The sequence below is a fragment of the Herpailurus yagouaroundi genome, unplaced genomic scaffold (assembly GCF_014898765.1).
Source record: "Herpailurus yagouaroundi ecotype Mexico unplaced genomic scaffold, PumYag 267, whole genome shotgun sequence".
NCBI lineage: Eukaryota > Metazoa > Chordata > Mammalia > Carnivora > Felidae > Herpailurus > Herpailurus yagouaroundi.
The window spans coordinates 1,227,436-1,243,328 of record NW_024412484.1 but is presented as its reverse complement, the minus strand read 5'-3'; the positions used below and the strand labels follow the sequence as shown (position 1 = coordinate 1,243,328).

The following is a 15,893-nucleotide window of genomic DNA, read 5'->3' as shown; positions in this document are numbered from 1 at the left end:
TTGCTCTGCGCCCCTCCATCAGTCAGAACCAGACTAGGGGAGTGGCCAGCTCCTCCTCTGCCGGACAGCCTGCGAGCCTCTCCCGCAGAGGGAGAAGCTCCCTTCTGCCTGGGGGGAGCCCTGCAGCCTGAGAGCAGGGACCCTGGAGGCATTGATGGAGCAGGGCAGAGGGACAGAGGGGCCCTCGGATGTGGCCTGAGGGCCGGGACGGACTCAGGGCCACACAGCCACTCGGCACCGCTGAGGCTGGGACCCAGCACCCTTCCCACAGTCCCATGGGCCTCCCAGGCTGCACCTGTCGGCCCAGCAAAGACTCCACTCTCGGGCGAACACCAGCCTGTGTGCACAGCCACTCAGGCCTTCCAGAATCCTGGCCACAGGGCGCTCCTGACCCATAGGAGCCTATCAGCACGCTGACATGCGGTCCGCAAGGTCCCAAGAAGATTCGGGAGTTTTCGGAAGATTGTCAGTGACTTAACCCGGGGACACAGTTTAGCCAGGATAATCCGGCAAAGCGCACGGCAGGCCAGGCCTGAGAGACTAGTCTCTATGAACTTAAAGCGGGGTGAGTATATACATTAGCATCATCGCACAAGACTGCCGAGACAGACCCCTGACATTGCGGCCCAGTGCCTGGCGGGAGCACGGAGGCCGTGGCGGGGTAGGTAAGAGCCACCAGCAGGCAGGAGCGGGGCTGGCTTCGCCTCCAAATTCCCATCGGTGGTGCCGCCCTGCTCCCGGCTGCTGCCTTGAGTCCACACCTATTTTTACCCGCCTATCCCTTCCCCTTCTCCAGATTTCCTGTCTGTTCCGCCTTCAGGAGCAATCGTGTGCTCTCCCACGTAAGTACTGTCCCCTCACAGACCGAGCTTCCGGGCAGCAGCCATGGCTCGCAGGCTGCAGGCGGGCCAGGTCTCCGAGAATCACAGCAAGCTTGCCGGGCCCTGTCCCCGCTCTGTGGGAGGAGAGAGGGTGGACGAGGGGACTGGACGGCCGTCCAAGGTTAGCCAGCGTCTACAGGGACTAGAAGTAAGAAAAAGCGGGTGGGTTCTCGGAAATCTCAGGAGAGCCCGTACCAACTTTTCACCTAACGCGCCTCTTGAGGATTCGGGGTGGGGTTCCCTAAGTGTTTGGTCTGGAGGAGGGGGAACGTGGGAGAAGCAGGACCTAAGGCTGGTGTCCCCCTCTGCCGGGTAGGGTTCCTGTGACCTGGGGGCTCTGGGCTGCCAGGAGACAGCAGCTTCTCTGAACTGGGTGGGAATCTGGAGATGCTGACCAGGGACCCCTCCGGCCTCCCCACCGCTGAGCCAGGGGACAGCGGTCCTGCCTGGAAGGAGGAGTCCAAAGGGGCCATCGCCCCCAAGGATGTCATGGCTTGGGGAACCCAGCGGGCCTGCGGGTTTCTATCCAATCGCACACCGAAGTTCCGGCCAAGTCTGTGCAGCCACACCCCCCACTGTGCTGGACGATGACTGCCCGAAGGAGAACAGATATCTGTCCCCCACGCCGTACTCAGAAGGCAAAGAGCGGGCCAACGCCTCAGCTCGGCTCAGATGCCAGGCCCTTCCTGCCTCCACACTTTGCTGGGGCTGTTCCCTCCACCTGGAATGCACCCCCCCACCCTGGCTCCCCCCCGCCCTCCCGCCGGTCCCCTGTGGCTTGGCCCAAACCCACGCCTCTTCCCGAGACCTCTGCCTTCTGAACTCTGCCCACCTTGTCCCCACTGACTCATGCTCACGACCACACACTTCCTGGGGCCGTGGACCCAAGCGGCCCGGTCTAACCGCCCCAGGCAGTAAGCCCGTTGCACTCACGCTCTTTCCGCAAGGCCCAGCCTGGGGAGCTGTCTGTGAACGAGTGAGTGAGCGAGTGAGTGATCGCTCAGCTCAGGTACTTAGAGGTGAAATTACTCCCCTCAGAAAATCCTCACGAGTCTACTGCTCCGCTATGTGCCCAGCACAGGGGACAGCAAGAGAGCGAGGGTCACCCTCCCCGGAGTGAGGCACAGACCTTCTTCCTTTTCCACGAACTCAGAGGGGAGCAGTGGAGACTGAAGGGGTTGACCAGGGGGGAGAGTCCAGGAGGGCAACTGATGTGAATCAGTGCTCAGTGGGGGCAGCAGCCACGATCATGGCTGTGAACTCAGACTACGGCTGTGGAGAAGACGGGGTTCGCCCCCAGTAGAGTCGGGGTCACGGCTGCCCTGAACCGCTGCACCACGTCCTGCCCACCGTGAGCCTCCTGGCCTGGGCTGCGGAGCAGGGGAGCAGGGCCTATGGGGCTGGAGGCAGCCAGCCCTGCTTGAGTCAGGGAGTTATTTTTGGTTCTCTGTCCAGACGGGTTCTGCCGTGACCTCGGGAGCTGACATGATCTCAGAGAGCCCTGTGGCAGGGCCTCACGGAAGAGTCTTGGCACATTCAGTTCAGGAAGGTAGGTGTCCCTTTCTGTCACGAGGGCTCAGGATGTGCGTAAGGCGGGGAGGAGGCTCGGGAAGCGCCCCTGCGCAGGTGCAGCTTGGAGGGGGCGGAGTTGCTGGGCCCGCACGGCCGCCCTCGAGAGCCCAGGACGGGTCTCAGGAGGGAGGATGCCCGCAGAGCCGGGAGCCCGGACGAGGCAGTGTCCTGCAGACGAAGTCATTTGCCTCTTGCCATATTCCTAGAAGGAACTCGCTTCTGACAACAGCCTGGACAGTCTCCACGAGGAGCCTTGAGCAGGTCCGGGGTGACACGCCCGCCAAAGAGAGACCAGACCGTGGGGTCGACGGCCCCGCGGCAGGCAGGCCGGGCCCCCCGGGCTTTTGGTCTCCCTTGCTCCCAGTTTTCATCCCTCAAGGACTGGGAACAGTTCACAAAGCTGGGAGCGTGGCAGACCCGTGTCCTTGCAGGGAGAGCGGCCTGAGGACAGAGCTCAGGCTGCACACAGCCCTGGAGCCTGGGAGGGGCACCCGGAGAGGGCCACTCACCCCGCCTCGGCTCACGGGCAGGGCAGGGCAGGCGTCAGGAGACCTCTCACCAGGCATAATCTTGAGCGCTTCCTGGGAGGACTCCAGAAGGCGACGCCGGCCCTGCCAGGATCCCACCAGGGCCAAGATGTGAGGAGGGCCTTGGATGCGGGTCTGCTTCCTCCCCGCCACCCCCTCGGGGTCTCCTGCAGGCAGAGGCACCCACACTCAGTTCTCAAGCGTCGACGGGACGCAGCACCCTTGGGCCAGCAGCTCACTCACCGGCCCCTGCAGGCCCCTGGGAGCAGGTCAGGGCCGATCCCTCTGCCTCCCTGAACCCGCCACACCTCCAGGGCCAGAGCACAGGAGGGAGGCTTCAGGCTTGCCTCCTCCAGGAGAGCGAGCCTAGGAAACAGTGCCGAGGCAAAGCGCCATGCCCGACACCCAAAACTGGCAAAAACGTCTACAGTCTGATGGCTAGCAATGTGCACGCTGGGCTGGTGGGGTCGGTGATGCCCCGGGGCTTCACTCAGATGTGCTCTCCGTGGGACAAGAAAATCCCCCCCACCCCGCCACCCCAGACTGTAGTGCTCTGGGTGTCTGGGTACTTCTTTCCCACCCAGGATGGTATAATGCGGGAAGCCCTAAAATCAGCTATCCCTGCCCCCGTTCTTAAAGACAGGAAAACTGAGGCCTGAAGCTAGCAGGCACACGACACGCTCAGGATGCGTTGATGTACGAACAACATTTTGCACTGGATCCCGAGTCTCTGGCTCGGCTGGTGTAGCTGCTGGGTCACCTGACTCCGCAGGCTCCTCCCAGGGAGGCAGTGAAGTTTCACGCCCCAGCTCGGGGGACAGGGCCGCTGGGCAACCGTGGTGCTCGCTCATCTGGGAACGAGAGGAGCTGCAGGGGTGTGGCCGGAAGTGGGGGGGGCGGCCCCCCCCGCAGAGGAATGCCCAGAGACGCTGAGCCCCCCTCCAGTTTTAGAAAAGGAGTTTCAGAGTCGTTTTTTTCTGGCGGGGCCATCGGGAAAAACATACAATCCCCTTGAGAGAGAAATCTTTACCAACAGACACAAAACAAATGGAACCTTGTTTGTTTTTCCCTGTGTATGTTTTGGGGTCAGGGATTACCAGCATCGTGGACCTAAAGAGAAGGCGGCCACAAGGAGAACCCTGATTAGAGGCGCTGCACCGTCACACCGGGAAGGTCACGAGGTGCCGTTTGGCAAGCCAAGGACCAAGAGACAGCCTGGAGACCAAGGCACCAAGGCACCGGGGCAGGGCGGGGGGGGGGGGGGGGGGGCGGCCGGGGAGCTGCGGGAGCCCCAGCCACCAGCCCCCACGGAGCCACCAGCCCCCACGGAGCGGGAGGCGGGCTCTGTGCTTCGTGCTCACCGGAAGCTCCAAGCAAGCGAACGGGGCCGCTACGATGGGGCCCGTTTGCAAGGCGGAAATAAAGACCAAATCGGCAGCCGCAGGACGGGAGTGTGGTCCTTAAGTTACTGAGCCTAAGTGACAGCCCAGGGAATGGGACAGCTACTGCTCACTGTATCATCCACTGTCTATCTACCCCCACACCTGCTCACCCACCTGTCCGTTCATCTATCGACTGACTGACTGTCTGCCCGCCTACCTCCCTACCTACTCACCTATCCTCTGCTCTCTGCCTGTCCACCTAGTTATCTATCACCTACTTCCTAACTGGCTGCCTACCTATCACCTACTACCTCCCTCCCTCCCTCCCTGCTTGCCTACCTGTCACGCCCTACTCTGCCAGATGCAGTGCGCAGCCATGATGGGAACGGTGTCCCTGGACTTCCACCGCGACCCCAGGGCACGGGGACTCCTACACCCTCGCCGTACAGATAAAACAGGTGGCAGTGCCTTGGCAGAGTCACACGGCCACAGAGCAGCACTTAACTACTTTACCGCACTGCCGGCCCCAGACCGAGGGTTCTCCCGCTTTGGCGTTGTTTACCTGAATCGCCCGGGTGCTGGTTAGATGCAGATCCCTGGGCCCCACCTGCAGACTCTGATTCAGTGGGTCTATCTACAAGTCAAGGTGTTTCTGAACAAAGAAACGCAGAGGCGAGACCACACGGCTGCACTCCCGACACGTAGAGAATGCGGTCCCCGGGACTGGTCCTCTCTCTTTGCTCCCAAATCAACCATTTTGGCGGCCCCGGGGGAACCACGTGAAAGCCGCAAGGTTCAAAGTCGCAAGGAAAATTCACGCAGCTTCTAAAAATAGGCCAAGTGTTTTTAGGGGGTGGCATCCCCCTCGGAGAGGCCTGCGGCTTCTCTGCCTTGGTAACTTTCCGCTCTGAATTTCCGTTTTGCTCCCGGAGCCCTGACTCGGAAAGCATGGAGGTTTCATCGCCATTTCCCACTGGTATACACAGTCTATATCCCAGCGAGGGAAAACATAGTCAATGAGCCCTCCCCCACCCACAGAGTCCTCAGAGGCTGGGACAGACCTCTCAGTGGGGGTGTTGGCAGGGTGTGGCCAGAGAGAGGCGATGGTCAGCGTGGGGTAATTGTGGCTAGAAACCCAAACCTGTGCCCAATGGTAAGAACCACACAGCCCATCGTCTTACACATAGCCCCATCATTGTGAACATTCGAACATCCACACGGACCCCTGCAGTGTCAGAACAGGTCCCGGGTCCCCCAGCCCCCGACACTGGGGTGCGGTGAACCACGTCACTGGAAAAACGCAGCAGACGACCCCTCATGTGACATGGCGTAAGTGCCCACGGTAAACCAGATTAAACTCCCAACGCCTCTCGCTGTCCCCTCCGGGGCTGAGGTATGTAACAAGCGTCTGCCTTTGCTGAGGTGCCTAGAACGGCATTTGAGGTAATCTGGATGTTCGGACCGGCTCAAACGGGTGCGGGGGGTGGGGGAGGGGGCCCTGCCGACTCCTTCCTCGCTCTCTGGACATTCCCTTTCACCTCATGGCACTAGGGATTTTAAAAAGCATTTGTGACCTTCGGGACGTTGTAAGTTTATAAAGAGGCATTTGGGGTGTGTTTTTGTGTGTGGGGGGAGAGGGAACATAAAGGGAATCAAGTTAGAATATCAGAGAAAAACCTAAGGGAAGCTTCTTTATAAGTCAAAATGACCCTCCATCACACTAAGAAGTACACGGCAGGGACACAAACCACCTTGGTGTCAAAAAACGGCAGGTGACAAGGGCCAGCGAGTCTCGGTAAGAAAACCCAAGGATTAATTGGAAAAACTGAAACGTGCTAGAAGAGCGGACCCAGACGCTAACGAGCCACGACTTGTGGAAGCAATCCACGGGAGAGTTGACAAGGCGAGCGGGTATTGATCCCAAGAACCCGAAGGGGTTCCCCCAGCGGCGGGGGTCCTTCCCGGAATAGGGCAACAGGGTGGAGGGGCCGGTGGGCTCAGAGGAGCTGCTCTATCCAGGCTGTCGGGAGGGACTCGTGCCTTTACTCCCCGTGAACGGCAAGTCCTCTACCGTGGTGTGACCGGAGTTTCTCTTCTCTTTTATTCAAACTACGCCCGATGCGTTCTCTTGGGAGTTTCCTCAGCCCCTGTCCCCAACCCGGAGAGAATCTGAGATGTACGTTTCCAGCCCTATCGAACTGGTGTCCTAAACTCACCCGGGACACACGCGCGCGCACACACACACACACGCACACACGCATACACATCCTTCAGATGGTGTGTGGCATCTGATGCCTTCTCCAGATGTGCGACTCCACGGGGTCTGCGAGCTGGCCTTCTCTGCACGGGGTGGGACAGTGCCCTAGCCTGAGTGCCGCCTACCGGGGAGCCTAGGCGGGAGCCCTGCCCGGGGCCTCTCTGAAGCCAGGCGGGCGCTGTCCGCTTCAGCACCACTCCCTAAGCCTGTGTGGGAGCGGAGGTGGGCGGAGCAGAGCCGCGCCCCCGCAGGGTTCTGGTCCTACCTAGTTTTTGCATGCATGCACGGAGCCTTTCTTCAAGATTGGACACTCTGCTCTGCAGTTCATCGTAGTCATAGGCGCCAATCTCCTCTTGCAGCTCGTTAAGCACTGACGTCAGGTTCTGGACCTCCTCTTTAAACTGCAATACCAATTTGGCATCGGCCTTGTACTCCTCCAACACAGGTATCAAAGGCCTAAGTTCATCCATTTTCGCTTTTATCGCCTGCAAGGTCAAAATAAGCTGGGTTCAGTGCTCTGCGTGCAAAAACTTGCCACACCCTGCCTTGGCCTGGCTTCTCTCCCCGGGGGGAGGGAGGGTGTGCACCTTCCTGCTTTCTTTATAGGTTTACGTATGCTGGTCCAAACGGGGTAGAAAAGCATATTAAACAGTCTCCGGAACACCAACATATTTGGGAAAGTCTTTATTGTCAGTTTAGAATGCAACATCTTAAGGTTACATGCTTTTAGTCACACACACAAAGTTTCTTTTTTTTTTTTTTTTTTTCTTTTTCAAAAAATGCATCGACAAGGGTTCAAACTATCCATGAAATGCATCTACAGTCACATGCAAAAGAGGATCCTGGTTGTATTCAAGGTTCCTTAGTGATATGGTGCTAAGTATTGGGAAATAGTAGCAGAAATGCATGGTGCCCAAGCTCTCTGACCCTCTTTCATGGTTACATGGGAGTGGACTGCCTCTTCAGTCAGTGCAGCATTGAAAAAATGCTTTTAAGTTAGCCCTGCAAGCAAGAAAATGAAATACTGTTGAAGAGCTGCCTCACTAGCTTGCCTTAAACAGACAGCCATTAATAGACAAATATTTTCATGGTCACTTAAAAAAAAAAAAAAAATCACACTGCAATGCTAGATTTCGTCCAAACCAACTGCTTTAACAGTTACAGAGCTTCCCTCGCAATTCCTGTTGAAATTCTCAGTGCAATGAAAGCATGGTCAAAGGCAAGGGGCTGCTTCTCCTCCCCCGGGGCCATATTGCCCCCGATTTTGGAACCGGGAGGGGGATGCCTGTGTGCACAGTACCAGCGCCGCGCGGCTAGCCCTCGGCGGCTAAAGGCACCCTCGTCTTTGGGGGAATCTGAGTCTACCACGGAGAAAGAAATGAATGCTGCCCTTTCAGGGAGAGACACAAACTCTTTTTGGTCAAGCAGGTCAAAATCTCTCTCTGAGATAACTCGCAGGGACGTGTCAGGAGCAAGGACACCGTGTTCAGCTGCCTCCGACGTGAGCAATCGCTTCATTTCTCCTCAACAGGCTCGGGCCTGCTATCGTTTTATTTATAATACAGATTTATGACTTCGTTAGCCTGCCATTTTGCCTACGTAATGTATCGCTCTTAAAAGCGGATTAGTTCTTGCTTCATGCAGGGAGCACATCGAAGGAAAACATTAGCATAAAAAGGACAGGAAGACGGAGCATCAGCAACTTCTAGTCAAGCAGGGTTGTGTAATTTGACCTGTTCGTTTATATCTGGGCTAGACTGCTAATTAACATGCATGTATACCTTAATTGAGGTGCGTACAATTTTTCAATTTGAACATGTTGAAGCTGACTCAAGCAGAAATGTATATATACATATTTCTACATATGTATATATAATTTTAGGGCCAACTCTGGCTTTAATGTCCAGAGTTACCCGGGGGGGGTGGGGGGGGGGGGAGAAACACTTACCAGGAAGTGAGAAAGATGTTGGTGTCTCTCTCCTTCTTCCCTGCAAATCTACAGTGTGCCTTGTCATGGCTAAATTAGGTCAGATGTGAAAAATTGCCCTGAGTGATCCCCGCTCAGAAACGGCTCTAATCAATGAGGCTAATCCTTGGCTAATGTGATTTACCTGCAGCAGCTTGAGAATGACAACGACCAATCATGTCCCTTCCCGGCCAATCTGTGACCTGCCTCAGAAGCTCACGGGGGTCTGAAAGCCATTCCTCAGCCCGCCCCTTTCAAGGTGTCGTTCGCCAAACCAGGGCGGGGACAGGCTGCCTGTCTATTTCCAAGGACAGCAGCCCCCTTACAAAGGGCGATTCTCGCCGGGCTCCTCCCCGGGCTCCCGGTTTCTATTTCCAGAGGGAAGGGGCGAAGCCTGAAGGGAAACCAAGCCCGGTCTCGGAGGAGGAGGGACACACTTACCTTGAACTGCCTGGCCAGGTGCTGCCTGTGGCTCTCCTCCACCTGTCTGAACTTGGACTCCAGCCCCTTCATCTGGTTCTCCATCTTTTCCACGTACTGTAAGTCTCTCTGAGTCCGCCTGTCCAGGACCTCTATGGACTGAGACATGTTCTGCACCTGTCAAAAAGGCAACAGGTTCAAGGAAGGAGCCGTAGCAGGTGCCCGCCCATCGTATTTGCCTTCTAATGCACGACCGCGACCTTTTCCACACGGCCAACACACAGGGAACCAGAAGCAGCCCACACATCATTTACTAGTTAATCACCAACACCGGGGAGTGTTATGACCAAGGACTCCCCAAACAGAGCAAATTGCTTTGGTAAACATTTCGCCTGCCACGTTCCGGAATGTTTTTCCTTGCAGCCAGGGCTGCCAATCAGGGGTTCCGGAGCTTCAGGTCCTCCCTGGTCACGGCTCCAGGCACATGGCTTTGGGTGGCTCTTTTTCTTCCCTGGGTCAGGGATTGTGTTTAAGTCTCTCTACTCTGCAGGATGAAACCAGTCAGGCAGGCACGCATACCAAGAAAGACGAATAGTGCCTTTGGGCTGCCCCCACCCCAGGAAGAGCCTCTCTCTCCTCCTAAATCTCCCAGCCGTCCTGTTGCCAAGGCTGATGGCAGGAGCGTGGAACCAAGGAACAAGAGAACGGTTCTCCCTGACTCTCTATCAACCCCTTTCCCCATCCTGCACACCATCCATCACGCCCCGCGGTATCACAGGTAGATGACTGCTCTGCAAACATGTGCATTCCGAACATACAGTCAGGAATCGATCACCCAGCAAATGAATAATCACTGTTTTACATCTTTGCAGGCAGACCAGAATTGAGTCCAGCCTCAAGATGGAACTTTAATATTCAACGGGATTCCAGGGAGCTTAAAAGAAAACAGTTTCAGAGCAGCCACCCGCCAGGGAGTTTTATTTTCGGGAAAGGGGCTCGTGCTCCTGGGCACAGGCATTTGGGGCGGTGGGGAGGCAGAACGGAGCTCAGGGTTGCTGCAGCGGTGTTTGGGTCACTTTCCCTAGAGTCCAATCCAATTACGAGGGAGGACGACACCTTTACAACCGCGAACTTTCAGCTCTGCTATTCCGCTGCCTTTGAAAACGCTCTCCCTTTTAGAAACAGAATCATTTGGGTATGACACGTAGCCGGACTTGGCCAGTGAAAAGCTGGTAGTGGTTCGGTTTCTGTGCCTCCTGTGCGTCCTCCACCCCCACAAATAAAACAAAATAAAATAAAATAAAAGAGCACATCTAAAAGGCTTCTCAGTGGGAGAAAAATTGATATTACTCATTGCAGCACTTTGAAATGCCTGGAATTTTACGGTTAGTTATTTAAAAGTAACACAGAAACTCAGTTTAAAAATTCACGTTTGTAAAATACAGTACGTGGGTGACTCTGACTCTCTCGGATCCTTTCTCTTTAGACGTTTCACGGGGACCTGGCTGTCTTACCTCCTCACACTGAGTAACTACAGCACTCCCTTTGAGAAGACTCGTGAGTTTTGGTTACCTTAAAGCCCAGCCCGAACACCACCTCCTCCGGGGAGGCTTCCAGGATGCGCCAAGCCAGGAGTGGCTGCACACTGCTTGGAAACAGCACTACCTTGTGGGCGCCATGCCTGCAGGGCAGCAACCCACTCATCTGCTTCAACAGCCAGGGGGTGGGAGGGGGCTGGGCCTCATTCACTCCTGTAACCACAGCAGGAGGCCCACACATCATAACGTGGGGAGTGTCCCCCCAGCAGCCACAATGCTGGGAGCAGGAACACAAATGGCGCCCCCGGTCCAGACCCCTCTCCCCTCCTCTCCTGGGACATCCGATTCCCCAGGAGCAAGGGCCTCCGTGGGCAGAGCAGAAGCCACTGGGTCCGCCGGCTCCAGTCTCCATCCGCCAACAGGGGCCACACGCTGCACAGCGGGCTTTTCATTTGCCAGGGAAGGAAGGCTTGTAACCAATTTTAAATAAGATCAAATTTAAGATTTAGAAAACAAAATTTAAGGATGCCAAGCTACCCAGCTGCCTTAACACAAAACGCGACTCTCCCTCTGCCTCTCCCACCTCCAGGGAGGGTGGATCCTCCTCTCTGGCGGGTCACAAAGCGGAAGGGCACAACCACTCCCAGGAGCGCCGGAAGACCCGGCCCGGGGCCACCCACCCTCTCTCCCGCTGGATGTGTCCCTGCGAAGCAGACCTACGAGCTCAAGGTCACGCAGCTGCTAAATGACACCGACCCCCCCCCTCCCCCACGCTCTGCCCAGCGTGGGAGCAGGAGCTGGGAAAGCGGGGGAGGGGCAGCGACAAGCAACAGGCACACCCGGCCTCCAGGGATTAGCGAACCCTAATTATTTACTGAATGTCTTCAGTGTTCCAGGCAGTGGGCTAAGCCCATCACGTCACTACTCCGTTCAAGCTCTATGAAACCCCGGTTGGCGAACGCTATTTCCGGTCCCACTTTCTGCATAAGGAGAGCCAGGCTCAGAGAGGTCGAGCAGACTGTCTGCCGCCACAGGGCGGCCAGCCACGATTCAAGGCCTGGGCTGACTCCAAAACCCACGCTTCCAAATTCAGGGCAGGTGGCTTCCTCGAGGGGAACAGAAACAGAGCCCCCGGCCCCCCGCAGGCCTTTTCCACTCTGTGGGTTTCCAGGGGCCCTCATCCCCCCCGCCCCCGGCCCCGCGGCAGAACCGGGCTAGTTAGCGGTCAGGCCCTGGCGGCAGCAGGCAGTGCCCCTCCCAAGGGCTCCGGGCGTGCGCCCACGACTCCACCGCGGGAAGCCCCCCGGGTGGGTTCACGTGAAGCCAGGCCGGGGAGACACAGAACTAGACGCGAGGTGGCCGGCTGGGACCCCGGCCCCACCGACGGCACGCACGATCAGACCCGCACAGCTCGGTGCACGCTCCCCACGGCAAGAGAAGGGGGGGCGGCGACCGGAGGGAGGCCCCACGACGAGAACGCTGAAGCCCCCTCTTTTACAACAAAAGCTGCTGCCCTCTGAAAACACGGTGCCCACCGGGGTGTAAAATAGGGCCTTAAATCGTTAAGCCGTGGCGCGGTGGCGTCCGTAGGTAGAAAAGAGGGCTCCCAGGCCGGCGCTTTACCGGCTCTGAGAGCTTTCTGGAATCCAGAAAGCACCTCCCCCAAGAGCTCGAGGTTCTTCCTCACGGGCCCCCAGCCCCGCCCCCAGCCCCGCCCCCAGCCCCGCCCCCCCGCCCGCCCCCCCCCCCCCCCCCCAGCCCCGACGCCAGGCAGGCCCCCAAGCCCGGCCCCCCAGCCCTGCCCCCAGTCAGGGCCCCCCCCCCCCCCCGCCCCGCCCCCCTCGGCCCATCTCGGCCCCGCCCCCATCCCCGCCCCCCAGCCCGGCCTCAGCTGTCCCAGAGGCCCCTTCAAGCTCCACCTCCTGCCTCTGCAATTCTGAATAATTAAAGGCCCAATTAGGCTTTGGTCTAGTTTGGTGTTAATGAACGTTTGTGGAATCTGCTAAATGCGTTTTACATTAATTCCTTGCAAGTGATGTACTGGGTGGGCTAGAGATGAGAACAGAGACCACACTGTCCTTAAAGGGGAGCAGGAGCCACAGCCCAGCGCCGCCCAGAGCCTCGGCCTCCCTTCTTCCTCCCCATGAGCAGAGCTGGCAGTGCCCCCCGCCCCCCCCCACCCCGGAATCGCTCATCGCCCCCTTCCCTCCACACTTCGGGAAACTGAGGCCAAACTGGGACCTGGTCCTGTGAGGGGTGGTGGTTGGGCGGGGCCCAAACGAAAAGGTCCTGACCTAGCACCACAAGGCGGTCCCCCTGCCAGCGACCTGACCTGCCCCAAGACCCTCACGGCTCGGCCGGCGCCTCCCCTCGTGTCCTCAACAAAGGCCAACGTACAGTTTTACTGGCGTGTGTGTGACTGTGTACGTGGGATGTCCACGGGGTATGTGTGGTGTGTGGGGGGGTGTGTAGGTGGCCCTGTGCATGGCGTGTGCGTGTGCCTGTGCGTGCTGTGTCCATGTGTGTCCGTGGGTGGTGTGTGTGCGTGCACAGCTCTGGGGGGGGGGGGCGGAGGACGCCAGGCGGGGGCGCCACTCTGCGGTTTGAGTGCCGGCCCCCCCCTCCCCCCCCAGAGCCAGCTGCTTGGCTCGGGACAGGTGGTCCACCCTCTGACTTCCATTCTTGAAACGGGGTGAAAAATCTCACCAAGTTTACATGATCCTCGTGGAGATTATCTGGAACGATGGCTTCCGAGTGTGTATTTGAGCCACACGGTGCCGTTCACAGTGGGTGCAAAGGTGAGGACCCAGTGTGATTTTGCTCCCGAAGGCCTGCTGTGGGGGGGGGGCAGGGGGAGAGCCCCAGGGGCAAAATCCAAAGGGCTGCAAGAATGCCCCCCGCGGAGCTGCTCGGCGCCAGCCCCCAGCCCCCTGGACTGCGGGTCCCCAGGAGGGACCAAGAGATGGTGGCAGCGAAAGAAAGCACCCCGCGTCCCCGCACCCCGCTCCCACGTGGCTCCTCAGGGGAGCCTGCAGCGACCGGCGGGGTCTACTCGTCTCCTCCTGGGCCATCCTTGAGGGTTCCGCACCCATCCATTCACTCAGTCACTCGTTCACAAACATTCTGAGTGTGGACGTGCCAAGAAAGAGGGAGGTCTTGAGGCAGGACAGACCCTGCAGGCTGGCCGAGCCTTGGTGCTGGTGTGGGCGTGCGCACACGCGCACACGCGCACACACACACACACACACGCCCCACGCGGACTCACCTTCTCCAGCAGCTGCCTGAGCTGTTTCGTGCGGGCGTCCCGTGAACACATGGTCTGCTGGGGGGCGACCACTGTGCAGATACACCTGCCCTCGCTGTCTTGGGCAGAACTATAAACCTGCCAGCTCTCCTCGGGGTTGGTGGGCAACACCTGGAGGGGGGGGTGGTGGTGAGGGAGCGAGAGGGAGAGAGAGGTCAGACCGTAAGGCAGTGCAGCAGGAAAGACACCCGGGGAGGACTGTCAGAGTCCAGCCTCCAGGAAAAAAGGGCAGAAACGGTCCAAAGACGCGTTGGGTGTGACCACGGGGAGGGAAAGGGGCCCCCGAGAACAAAGGGGCGATCTCCTATCAGCGTCCCCAGGGCCAGAAGGAAGTGAAACCGACACGACTCTTTTAATTCTTTTTTTCCAATCCAGGGCATTTTTAAATTCCAGGGATGTTTGGATTCTGGCATCTGACCAAATTGATAGGTTAGGAGGACGGGAGGGAAGAGGCCGCAAGCCGGCGAGGAGCCAGGGAGGAAAGCAAGTGGCCGGTTCACTCGCAGCACGTAATTCAGAAAGATCTCCTCCCCACAGGGCGCGCAGGGGTGGCTGGCGCAGCCTCGCTCCGCCGTCCCTGACGCGAAGGGATGTGGCGGCACCCGCGGCAGAACCCGGGATCCAGCCGCCCGTCGGCCCAGAGCCGCAACGCCCCGAGCCCCGAGCCCCGAGCGTCCCCGGCACCCCGGCAGAGGCCGCCGGAGGAAGCGCCAGGCTTCCGACCCGGCTGCCACGCGCGGTCCTTCAGTGGATGTCACCAAGTTTCTGGCCGCATGGCGTTCACACCCAGCCTCGGTCCCGGGGTATGCCCAAGGACCCACCAAGGAACCGGAGGCCGTGTGTGGCCGGTGTCACCTTGCCGCCCGGCTCGGGGTCCCGAGCGCCAGGGGCACAGGGTGGACGCTGCTGTGGGAAAACACTCCCTGAGCACAGACCCTCCTCGGCAGCCTGCGCAGGCGCCTCAGGTCACCTCCCTGCTATTTTTAGCCCGGCCGGAGGAGAACCTATAGTAGTCGATACATTTGTTTCATTCATTGCCAACCCCAGAGGCTTAGGACCCAGACCCGGGAGCAAAGTCATTATGAGAGCACTGGAAGCACTTGAAACGGCACGTGAACGTGACAAGGGTCTCAGGAGGGGCTCACACGGAGACCTGTGCCCAGGGCAGCACAAACCAGGTGGGAGAGGAGCCTCCTGCCCGCCCCCCTTCATTCCCCACCAGGAGGGGCCCGCCTGGGGTCCTTCCTTCCTCCGTTCCCCTCCGCTCAGGGCTGCTTCCCGCTCGGCCTGCCTCCCAGTGGCTCCAGCCAACATCCGACTCAGGCCTGCCCACAGGCGCCCGGCCACTCGCCACCCGCCCCCTCCCCCCCACCCCCCCACCCCACCCAAGGCCTTGATGAGGGAGGAAAAGCCACCTGGGAGGCAAGGCAGAGGGGCAGAGGGGACAGGAGGGGCCAGCTCCACAGGCAGTGCCCCCCAGGGCCACTGCACCCTCCCTGGCCACCACGGCCGGGACCGTCAGGGACCTGGCTTGGGGACTCGCAGCCGCCAGCTCCCCCAACGGCCGCTGGCACACTCCGGCAGTCCGTCTGGCTTTGACAAAGTAGGGCGGGCTCCGCTCGAGCCCTGGCTGGACCAGCCCTGACAGGGTGGAGCACCGCGTCCCCACCCCTTACTTGCTGAGTGACCTTGGACAAGTCCCCAAGTCCCCTGACTCAGTTTCCTGACCTTGTCCGCGAGGGACTTAATATTAGTTGATGCGGACTCCAGGCCTCCGAGTCCCTGAGGCCCCCTGCCCCGAGAGGAAACCCCGGCAAAGGAAGGAGGCGCGCCCCTGGGGGACCGGGGCGGGGTGCCGGCCGGCGGGGCAAGCGCGGGGGGCACGGTCACCCCCGCCGGCGGTAGCGTGGGGGAGAGCCGCCGCCGGGGACCCCTGCCTGTGCCCTTGGCCCCGCGCCCCCGCGCCCCCGCTCGGCGCCGCCCAGCCAGGGGTCGGGGTCGGAGGGAGCGGGCGGCAGGGCCCGCGGGGTGGCGGCGGGGACTTAC

At 59.3% G+C, this 15,893-nt stretch overlaps 1 protein-coding gene across 4 annotated transcripts in view; it reads right to left on the bottom strand.

Annotated features, from left to right (window-relative positions):
• Positions 1 to 15,893, bottom strand: part of OLFM1 (olfactomedin 1) — a 37,388-nt gene that overhangs the window by 8,732 nt on the left and 12,763 nt on the right. Inside the window, exons 2-5 of one of the 4 annotated variants that reach the window (XR_005786472.1) lie at positions 13,809 to 13,958; positions 9,027 to 9,182; positions 8,568 to 8,636; positions 7,289 to 7,621 (exon numbers count right to left, since the gene is read on the bottom strand). Coding sequence is in view for 3 of the 4 variants with exons in the window: in XM_040461516.1 (XP_040317450.1) it covers positions 6,885 to 7,104; positions 9,027 to 9,182; positions 13,809 to 13,958 (526 nt within the window). In the remaining variant the exon portion in view is untranslated. Of the gene's footprint in view, positions 1 to 6,884; positions 7,105 to 7,288; positions 7,622 to 8,567; positions 8,637 to 9,026; positions 9,183 to 13,249; positions 13,370 to 13,808; positions 13,959 to 15,893 lie in introns of those variants that run through there. The other 3 variants (XM_040461516.1, XM_040461517.1, XM_040461518.1) reach the window with 3 other exon arrangements.